Raw genomic sequence first — 12,026 nt, forward strand, 5'->3', positions numbered from 1 at the left:
GGTTTACCTCGGGCCCAACAATGTGTCCCCTTAATAGAGGTGTTTGTCCCCTGTACAGATTTGGCTGTAGTGTTAAAACATATATTTTCCTGTTCATTTTTGTTTTTCTGATTAATTTTTAATCTGAATCTCTGGAAATACTAAAGGATGCTTCGAAAGTAGTCAACACGCACATTTAATGGTGTTTTAATAACTATAGAATTATAAGAAATGTAAGGTTTTCTGAGTGAACCTACAACACAGGCCATTTAATAACATATGTAATATGTATTGTATGTATGTATGTACAGAATGATTGTTGAGAGATATAATCCAGGATAGGCTATCAAGTCATAATACCTCCCATTATATACATATGTACAAATAATGTATCGATAATAATGTTTAGATGTCCCTTTGTTGAAAAGATTATTATCATGTTGATGGGAAGATAATGATGAGAGAGAAAACAAGAGCGAGGTAAAGGTTACAATCAAAGAAAGAAGAATGTAGGATGAAAAGCAAAAAAAGAAAATAGAGTGAAGGTAAAGGATACAGGGAAAGATTAGAAGAATTAAAGAAGATGAAAAAGGAAGAAAAAAAAGTAAATAAAGTATAGATTACAGAGAACGAATAGAGGAATTAAAGGAGACAGAAAAAGGAGTAAGAAGATTGATTTGATGGGAAAAAAGATGAAAAAATAAAAGATACAGATAAGAAAGGATAAAAGTGGAGAGAAAAAAGAAAGAGATGAGAAATGAGATACGTTAAATAGAAGAAGAGAGGAAGGATAGAAAAGGAAATCTTACAGAAAAAGAAATGATAAACAGAAAGTGTGATTAGAAGAAAAGACCTCAACAAAGCTTTAATTACAGACAGAATAACAACAGAAAAAAACGGATAAGTAGATAGAGGAAAGGTCGCGAACTCGGTACTATTTATGGTCGTTCATAACAAGAAGGTCACAAGACCGGTAATATACTAGTTAGTGTAACAGTGGTACGATAGCACAAGACTAATGCGGCGTAATCATCTACTGAAGCTTTAAAGCGTACCGCCAATTATCTCAACCGATTAAAGAGTGGTAATTACTATTTGATGCACAATTGAATAAACGATCTTACGAGGTTTTCTCACAAAGAATTTGAAATATATCTAAAAATGAATAAATCTTCAGAGATAAATATGTATTAAATAATGTATGATTTATTATATATGTATGTATAAATAGATTTGTTTCTCTTATTCAAAGTTAATTATTTATATCTATGGCTTTATGCGAAATTCTCTAGATTTGCCTGGAAATTTATAACTTTCAACCCTTTTAACTGCATGATGACTTTATAATTAATTTAATTATGAGCAGAATTAATGGAATCATTTGCAACTTTTCTAAACAGGTAGTTAGCGACGTAGGTAGATAAAAGTTTAAATAGAATGTATGGAGAAGAAGGATAGAAAAAGCTGAAAAAAGAAAGAAAATAGAGTGAAGAATCAGAAAAAAACATAAATGGAAGTATGAATTGGTTTTTATTTTTAGAGTAACAAACTATGAATGATTTTGGGTTAGCATGGTGTGGGAGGTGTTAAAACAAGATGCTGAGATTTCACAGCAGGAATGGGGTATGACGTGAGGTGGTAGACGACATCCTTATAAGGAAAAATGGGGGTAATGTCGATCATTAAACTTGTATCTATAAAATTACAAGAATGAATTGTTATTTTTTAAGGTAACAAAACTATGAATGATTTTGGGTTAGCATGGTGTGGGAGGTGTTAAAACAAGATGCTGAGATTTCACAGCAGGAATGGGGTATGACGTGAGGTGGTAGACGACATCCTTATAAGGAAAATGGGGGTTATGTCGATCAGGCTGCATTCATTAAAGGTGGTATCTATAAAATTACAAGCTGTCTTATTAGATGGTGAACAACTATGAACTTTTGAGCGGCAAAAAAATAATATATATTTGCTGGTTATACTGACTGTCAGTGAGTTAATTTCCTGCGAAAAAGCACCAAAGTTGTCAATAGGGGTGGCACCCCCGTGTGCATTTCCATTCCTTGTCTGATTGTGCTGAAAAATTAGAAGAATACACCAATATATAATGTGTTATATAGATATATAGTTGCAACCAATATATATGAAAATGTATATAGTATAATACCATAATAAACAAGCAGTATATTGTAATATATATAATTTGAGGTTATATTATTATAATACCTTTGTGACTGGCCCTGTTAAATGTTATGAAAGCATTTAGAATAGAATCATTATGACAGTCTAAATGATGTAACTTATCAATAATAATAATATCGATCAATTTAACAATATATTGGTAAACAGGATATCAAATAAATCATTGGTCAAATTATCATTATATCGCTTAATGACCAGTAATAGATATCAATCAATTTATTGATCACATTGATAATAGTGATAAAGTTATCGATCGCGTTGCTTAATAATTGGTTTCGATCAAGGGATAATATATATGATTGGTTATTATGTAATATAGATTATATATATATTTATATTATATTTCCTCATCTTTATCGTTTCAAATAAATTAATTAAAATTCTGTATATCACCTGGCGGTTTAGAACTAATGTTCTTTGCCTGTCGTGTTTATATATTATATTCATGAAATGTATTATTTGAAACTCGTACTTACTTTTTTAATACCTTATTCATTTGTTTTATTATTGATTGAAAGAAAGAAAATAAATGTTTACGTTGAATTGAATTGAATTATTGATCAATTTATCGATCATGTTTCTTATTGATTGCTCAATCAGTAATAATTTATTTATTAATATATTTTTTCTGATCAAATTCTGTAAAAATGACAAAAATTTATTTTCAATAAAAGATATAATAGAGATATTATCATTTTGTTTATAAACCAATATTTTTACGATAAGAAATGACTAAAGAATACTTTTATTTCTCTCACAGCTGTTGGTCATCAACAATTATTATTGACAAAAGGGCACGAACCAATAAAAAGAGCCAAATGTCGTCCATTTAAGGAGGGCATAAATATCATCAAATAAAAACGCATATTCTCAGCATCCATATGTGCATCTACTGTCGTCGTGTAGAAAGATAATATGGTCAAATTATTGTCAATGTGTTTTTGAATCAATACACAGACAGCAATAAAACACATGAGAAAGAGTTTGATTGTCCTGACAGAACTGACGAGCAAATAATGGCCACTTGTGAACTGGCCTGGTTTCATATCACAATATTGTCATGCCGGGTCACTTAATTTGCTACTTTACTCTTTAGAACCATCATTAATTTGTGTAATTTCAAAGTATATGGTGAAAAACAGATTCAAAATCCATTTCGGAGACCACTAACAATAATACTGTTATTATAGCAATATTATCGTTCACATTTATATACTATAAATACATTTGTATTTACAATATATGATATTGAGGGCAGCAAACAGGTTTTATAATAGATCACAATATTTTTCAATGTGATTCAGTCCATCTTTTTTTTTTTTAAAGTTGAAAAATTGGCGTTTTTTTTTTAAAACAGAGATGTATCTTCCAGTTAAATCCCGATAAATTAAAAAGGTTAATTTGTGAGAGTTTGACTAATAGGGTTGTTTTTCACGATTTAAACAAATACTGTACAAGTAGAAAATACAAAATGCTTATAAAACGTTTCTCTATCGTAAATTTAAAATCATCATTAGACTGTCATTGATCCTAACGAACATTAAACATTATTATTTAATTTGTTTGCAATTCACCATATGCATGGAATGATTCTGTAAACAATAGCTTGTGAGTGCTTTTGTGTTTGAACATCCTGTGAAAAAATAACCAACTTTATAAAACAAAATAATAAAAAATAAATAAAATACGCTCTACAACAAAAATATCATCTAACACAAAGCACAATTGGTATACATTAATTTGTATGAAAGGTTCTGGAAAGGAAATACAAAAAGAAAAAAAAAAGCTAAACCATAGAAGCATTGATGAATTTTACAATATGCGATATGTTATATATTTTAACATGCAGTATGGTACAGCTTCCAAACAACTCCTATCTTTCCATTCCTCTTCTTCCACCCCTCTTTTTTTTCATCTTTTCTCCTCATCCTTCTCCTTCCATCCCTCTCTCAATTTTTCTTCTCATACCAATGATTAAATAAATATATCTCATATTTAATCAATTACTTGACATAATTGTGTAACTTTAAGCAAAGCCTTTAAATATATTGGAACTTTAATTCCAGTTTTAAATATGATTACATTTTATATTACATATTATAAAAAGTGTAGTTTGGTAAGTGCTGTTATATTTCAAAAGTGTCTTAAAGCAAATGAAAAATAGTGGGAAAAACAACTTATTTATAATAATATCATAATTTTTTTGTATAATTTAAATACAGGTTTGATTCGGACTTGAACCATTAAAGGTATTCAAAAAAAAGATTTAAGATTCGGCTACTGAACAATCAACAGATGACAAATTTTATTTCAAAATGAAATATCAGTAGTAAGAAAGAAAAAGTTAATAACTAATCTATGAGGCTAGTCTACATGATCAATGAACGTAGATTTAGAGATGAACACCTGGCCATATGCAAATGAGTACCTATCCATATGCAAATAAGCACAAAAGAGCAGCAAATAACTCATCATGCAAAATGAAGATGAATTCATAACAAAAAGAAAATAATGATACAAAAAGAAATTTTATATTATTAAGAATATTTGTTTTTTCTTTGTCTCATGAACAAAGCAAGAACCTTTGAACAACATACGGCAAACGCTAGAAATAACAATTAATCGTTAATTTGCATGTTTTGACAACGTTGATACTATTAACACTACAAATCATCGTTTTCCATTGAATGCAAAACAAGTCAAATATTTTAACCACAAATAGAAGTGTGTGTGTGTTTCTTTCTATATTTGTTAGTTAGCAGGATTACTCAAAAAGTTATTGCCCGATATTCATAAGATTTTAAAGGAGGTTTAATAGCTGTTATGGGAACATGTCATTTAATTTTCATATGCCTAGGCAGAGTCTTGCGCTCTCTGAGTGCCCTTCTAGTTCATAATGTATTATTGTTACATTTATATAGCGTTTTTAACAAACACCAGATTGTGCCAAACGCTTGGAAATGAAAGGAGATTGAAATCAGATTACAAAGAAGTAAAAAGGTGGGGTTTTTTCAAAGGGTTTTGAAAACTTGAAGTTGACTCTCAGATAAAATTGAAAAGATTGCTCTCACTTTACTTTATGATATTAAAAATATCTTATTTCATTTTTGATGAGGAGACCAAATCATTTTTGTAAACTTGTTTTACATTCAATAGAAAAAGAGAATAAATAAAAAACACATTTCACACACACAAAGCATATTAACAATCTCCTTAATTTCTTACGATGACCTAAAACAAAAATAAACGAAAAGAAAACAAAAATTAAAGGAAAGTGAAGTGAAGTGTGAAAAATGAGGACGATTGGAGTTATTGATTTTAACTGCCAAAACTTTTTTTGTGAAATGCATCTTTAAGTTTCCATTTCCAAACTTTCTTTTTGAGGCTTAAAAATTTCCAAATTTCTTTTTGAGCTTGCAGTCAAAGTAAACACTGCCACCTATTGTCAGGAATCAGAATATTCAGAAATTTGTATGGGAGACAAATTTTATTTGTACTGTACGTCAATCCAAGGTGGAGGACTTAACTTGTTAATATTAAAATTCTGGCAGTTAAAAGGTCAATACCACAAACACATAACCTTGTTATTTGCATAACATGAAGCGCAGTGACGCACGGTGCAGTCCCAGCTAAAGCAATTGTCTCAAATGCAAACCGTTTGGTTCGATTGAGATAAACACCAGTGCCACATTCACCTATACCTTTGTTATGACAGCGCTTCTGGGATGGACGTATACACGAGGATTGTACACGTCGCGCCGTGTGTACAGACTCTGCACACGTGTTGGTTTCCGGCGGTTATCTTCGGCCTAGAGAAGCGGAATAAACCATGCAAGAGGCTAACAGGCATACATACAAGCGTCACATTCATGTATCGGTTTGCAATTATTTATTTATGTACAGCTATGTTCAGATTATCACACAGTATTTGGCAAAAAAATTGTGATTGAATTAAATATGGGCATATCATAGCTAAATATGGGTAGATCAGGACTAAAATTTGGCAGATCATGACTAAATATGGGCAGATCATGACTAAATATGGCAATATCACAACTAAATATGAGCAGAAAATGACTAAATATGGTTAAATAAAGGCAACCTCTTTAAACAAATAGAACCAATTTAAGGCTACTACTAAGCGCTCAAAAACAAAATAAAATAATAAATAAATAATAATTTGCACAATTAATTTGTGATTTGCACAATTCATTTGTCAAATAATTATATTTTTACTAAATAATTTTTACTATATTATTTTTAACAATTTAGCCGACAGGAATAAAAGCTTAATATGAAAAAAATCGAACCAAAACTCTAAATGAACACTATGGCTCAGTGGCAAAGCAACTAGCACCTATTAACTATACTTCATCTATAAAGCTCTGTCTACACTATCAAAAAAAGTGTGATGTGCCAATATATGGTTGTAATATGACATCATCATGTCCATATACAGGAACATCACATTTTTTTGTCACATAAAGTTTGATAGGGTAAACAGATCTTTAGGACCAGCTCAATGCTCATACTACAGATCTAAATACAGCCCTCATGATCAAAGACTTAGATTCTGTTAACGGCCAATCACAAATCACAATTTTTAGTCAATTCAAATATGAGAATCTGAACATAGCATAATAGAAGCATTATTCTTTGTATGACTCCAGATGTTTGGTATAATTAATGGTTATTATGCTAATATACACAGAATGATGTTTTCAGAAACTTGCATATATTAAGTTTCAAGATATTATAGTAAGAATAATGATACAACATTCAATGGTATGTTGCAATGAAATGAATATGAAATAATATATTTTATATAAGAATTTTGATTGTTATTAGGATAAATATTATAAATATACTATAAATTATGATAAACAGAATTTGGAAATAAACACTGACAATTCACCAATGTTAAAAACAAAGAAATTATGAACTAATTACAATCACAATGATTTGATTTCAATGAGAAAGGAGAATGGTTGAATGATTTAAAGACAACAGGGGGAACAATACAGATTAGAAAACTGGAAGAGGTAGGAAAATGCTGCTATAAAACTGAGCAAAAGGGATGTATTGACTTTTTAAAAAAATGGGGGAAAAAATTGCAGTAGTTTCAAAATTGAACAATGAACTACTAAATGAATATGATCTTTCACACTCTGGGCAGCTTTGTAACAAAAAAAAACCCTTTTGGGACACAAATTTGGTTGGAATTAGTTTATGAATTGTATCAAAGACTTTTTGTTTAGTCCCATCATGTGTTGTTTAACTGAGAAATTGGTAGCATGTCCTAAGAGTATACTTAATTAAGTCATTCATGATAATGATATGATACTATCAATTTCTTTTTTGCAATTCTTGGCATGATAACCAACTTAGCCATTCTCCAAGTTTATTTGGTTGCATTTAGCTGAGTATAAACATCTTGAAATCAAATATTCCAAGAACTTTAAAAAAAAATCCTAACAAGTTTTCGTTCCGCATTTCAATTACACACCTGATTAATTTCATCTCGTTGTTTATGGACCATGTCCGTGCTGCGGACTTCCGTCAGATAGCTTGGTACTTTGTTTGTCGTGCTTGCGCCGTTAATAACGCCATCAAGTTTCATTGAAGTAGGTAGTGGCGTGTCAAACGGGCACAAATAGTCTTCGTCTTCACCTCCACGCTTCTTACGAGTAAATGCTCTTTTCTTTGGCTGATTTCAAAAAGTAAATATATTGATTATTTACAAGTTTTTCTGGATAATTTGTTCCCAATCCATGTTAGCTTAAGGTTTTCAATCACAACCATAATGAAATGGTGAATTTTTATTTAAACATTTTATTACAACTGTACTTATAAAGCTTTAGAATAAACAAATTTGGAAAATATATTGCAGTTAAAAAAAAGTTACCACTACATACATCAATTGATAGCCAATTATTAAAAACATCTAAACATCTGTCTACACTATCAAACTTTATGTGACAAAAAATGTGATGTGCCTATATTATGGACATGATGATGTCATATCACTAGCATATTTAAGCATATCACTAGCATATTTGGGCACATCACACCTTTAAAGTTTTTAAATTTGAGTGCTCGGATTTTAATCCTGTATACAAAACAAGAAATGTACCTTAATTTTGGCAAGTGAATTTAACGGCACAAATGTGGGTAACCTTTCAATTTCTCGTTTCTCGGCTTGACACTCTGACGTAACCAATGAAACGAAGTGCGTATTGAGATGACGACGTAATAGAGTCTTGGTAGGAGGGATACACAGCAACGCTGCTAATGTGTCTGCCAAGAACCGTGGCTCCAATACCTGAAAGAAATTGTATGATTGGTTATTTAGTTTCAAAAAACCAAACTCCCTGAAAATCAGGCAAGTACAATGGGGTCTGGTTTGGGCAAGCACAATGGGGTTTGTGGCCGTATTCATCAATCACACTTAAGTGAGATATTTCACTTAAATATTAAGTATTTCTCTCAAATTGTAAATTGTATTTACTTAGATAGGAGATTTTTTTAGTTTTACATGTAAATGTTTCCTTAGGCTAAGTGTGAATGGTGAATACGGCCACTGCTGTAGACATTCTGGCAGTGTAAACTCCGGATTTTTGATTGGCGATATGAAAGGGTATCAGTGGTAACAATCCACACCATCAAGTGGTTCTTTATCGACTCGAATCTTCCATCATACCACATTACCACCGAGCTTGTATCCTTAAGTCCCAAAGACCTCCTTTGATAAAATCAAATAAACTAAATTCTGCAACATTACCATTAAAGCACCATGAACTCCACTGCCTCGTAAGTTGGGGGCGTACTCCGCCAAATCTACCGACCTCAGCCATTCCATGACTCGATGATTTGACCATAACATGACCTCTGCCCCACTTTCATATGGCTGAAATATTCAAGGAAAAATACAGCTTGTCAACACTCTATACATAAAAGTTGTCTTTCTTTAGATATTAATAAAAATTATAAAACATCTTTTTGTGGTTTTTTTTAAACAGATTTAACAATGTTCATTTAATTAATTAGAAAAGAAAACAATTATTACAATTAATTATAGTTTATTTATTTTAATATTAGAAAATCTTTTCCCTAGATCAATTTGTCTGGTTACATTTATATTCTTATATCAATGTTTACAATTGACAAATGTAACATATAGTAAAATGCCACAATGCAAGAAAAAGAAAAGAGCATGCATTGAGTAACATGTAGAAAACAAACACATTTTGTGAAAGGAATGGACATTAACACGCTTTTTTACACAAAAGGCCACAAAATGTAAATTAAAGAAATAATACAATAATGTAGAACACTTAAACTTTCTTTCCTTTTGGTAGAGAAAATTATAATCGGACCAGTTTACAAAATTACTGAATTATATGTAGCCTACTTTGAGAAGACACTAAGTGTAGAAAAGTAAGGTTTGATAACCAGGAATAGGAAAGAAGAAACCCCTCCTCTGATTTACATCTATCAAGGGACACTTCCTCATAAAACAAGGAGACCAATTCTGGGGACTCTTTCTTGTGACTTGAAAGTGTTTCCTTAAAAGGGCTTCTACTGTATGCTACTCTACCTAGCTAAAGCTAAAATGTAATACTGTATAGATAGTAAAGATAGAGTACCAAATGACACACCTTGAATGCTATAAAACATGCAACATTTGCTAAATAGATCCCTTTATATAAAGCTTAATTAACATTCCAAACTTAATTTGCATATTGTAAAAAACTTACTATCCCCTACAAATATACTTAGTATTTTAATTACCTATGTTATGATGCTAGTCTAAACAAAGACCTCATTTGCATATCTAACTGCAAGATGCTAATTTGTATGTAAAATCTAATTTGAATATATGTGAATAAACACCTTTATGTATATTATGATATTAGCATAAAATACCTCATTTGCATATCTAACTGCATGATGCTAATATGTATGTAAAGTCGAATTTACATATGTGTATAAAAACCTTTATGTATATTTTGATAATTAGCATAAAATACCTCATTTGCATATCTAACTGCATGATGCTAATATGTATGTAAAGTCGAATTTACATATGTGTATAAAAACCTTTATGTATATTTTGATAATTAGCATAAAATACCTTATTTGCATATCTAACTGCATGATGCTAATATGTATGTAAAATCTAAATAAGAAACACCTGTATAAGCATGCAAAATGTGCATAACCGTTGCTGTCTATCCTGGACAAGAAGAGGTAGAACGTTTAAAAAAAGGAAAATACGGTTTTCAATATGCATATGACAAATGTCGTTTGAGGTTGCCACAGGCATCCCATTACAGAAAAACTTCATCGCATCACTAACATCTTTTGTCTTTAGATAGCTGATCATACTTAGCCTGTCACAGAAATGCCAAAAGGCAAATTGTATTTTATGTCTCCAATAAATTATGTACTTATTAAAGTAAGAAAGATAATAAATATAATTGCTCCACTCATCAGACTAAACGGAATTGAAAATTATACAATTTAATTTAAAATATTCATTATTCTTTAGTTATTAATTTGTAAAATGGTAATTTAATTAAAACTTGAAGCAAAGATATAAATAGTTCAGATATTTAACAAAGAGTGAGGGAAAAAATAAGTGAGTGAGTGGAAGGTTGAAACGAGAGAAAACATGAGACATACTTTTGGAAATAACTTTACAGAAGAAAATGATAAAGTTTTAGCTCAATTTTGTCAATTACGGTGGAAAAACTCCAATCTTGCTGGACAAGAGAAAAAAGTCGGAAATGAATTCACCACGTTTCTAAAGAGTCTAAATGTCATGAAAGCTAATTACAAAAAGAACCATCAACCCATCATGCAAAGGAAGAATATATAATCTATTTGTACCATTCATGCAATAAGCCTGTTCATGATTTCTTCTAACCAATAACTTATGTTTTCAATATAGATGCAATATTGCCTATCACATAGTGACAAAAAAAGTGTGATGTGCCCAAATATGGTAGTGATATACTCAAATATGGTAGTGATATGACATCATCCTATCAATATATGGGCACATTTTGTCACATAAAGTTTGATAGTGTAGACAAGGATTACCAAAGTATGAAAAACATGACTTTACTTTGGGAATGTTCTTGTACCCGTGTTGAAAACAGTTTTACTGTTACGAAACGAAGAAACCATGGAGCTTATTTAACAATGAAAGCAGGTAGTATGGAGTATTTATGAATCATGGAGTCTTATTGTTTACCAGTTGCGAACTCCAAGTTGGTACACTGGAGATTTTTTCCTGTTTTGTCTGTGGGTGAAAAACGCAACTGCAGTCAGTATAAACCTGGGTTGGCATTTATCAATATTTGCTTATATTTTTGCTTAAGCAAATAACTTAAGCTTATTTATCAAACTGTCTTAGCAGAAAAATTGTCATAGGTAAATTTTACTTTGCACATGCACAAAATTAAACTCTAGGACAGAAAATTATGTCTTGAGATGAAAAATCCTTGCTTACGAGTGCGCATTAGCTTTTTTCTCTTATAATATTTTATATTTTTGCTAAGCAATTTCGATAAATCCGGCCCCTGGTATTTCATACTATTAAGTCTCCTATGTAGAAAATCTAACATAAAAAATACATCTTTAAATAGATCATAAATAGTAAGCTAAATAACATCATGATTTCTAATACTCATGATATCTAAATTTCTTAAACAGCATATTTTATATCCTACTATAACTGTTAAAATTGTAAAATTGTTCTTAAATTCAAAATGTGTAGTTAACTTATTCCATTACCAGCAAAAGAAGATCATATATTAAATCAAATTAGTGTTCAGTCA

General features: G+C 30.6%; 1 protein-coding gene across 19 annotated transcripts in view; it reads right to left on the reverse strand.

Moving 5' to 3' along the window:
- Nucleotides 1-12,026, reverse strand: part of LOC144848745 (liprin-beta-1-like) — a 119,966-nt gene that overhangs the window by 3,997 nt on the left and 103,943 nt on the right. For 13 of the 19 annotated variants that reach the window (XM_078705618.1, XM_078705614.1, XM_078705612.1 and 10 more), the window contains 6 exons: nt 11,441-11,488; nt 8,963-9,088; nt 8,315-8,503; nt 7,688-7,888; nt 5,883-5,990; nt 1,966-2,055 (listed from right to left, as the gene is read on the reverse strand). In XM_078705618.1, the coding sequence (XP_078561744.1) occupies nt 1,966-2,055; nt 5,883-5,990; nt 7,688-7,888; nt 8,315-8,503; nt 8,963-9,088; nt 11,441-11,488 (762 nt within the window). The remainder of the gene's footprint in view (nt 1-1,965; nt 2,056-5,882; nt 5,991-7,687; nt 7,889-8,314; nt 8,504-8,962; nt 9,089-11,440; nt 11,489-12,026) is intronic. The other 6 variants (XM_078705616.1, XM_078705619.1, XM_078705624.1 and 3 more) reach the window with 4 other exon arrangements.

The sequence above is a fragment of the Antedon bifida genome, chromosome 7 (assembly GCF_963402885.1).
Source record: "Antedon bifida chromosome 7, ecAntBifi1.1, whole genome shotgun sequence".
Lineage (NCBI taxonomy): Eukaryota > Metazoa > Echinodermata > Crinoidea > Comatulida > Antedonidae > Antedon > Antedon bifida.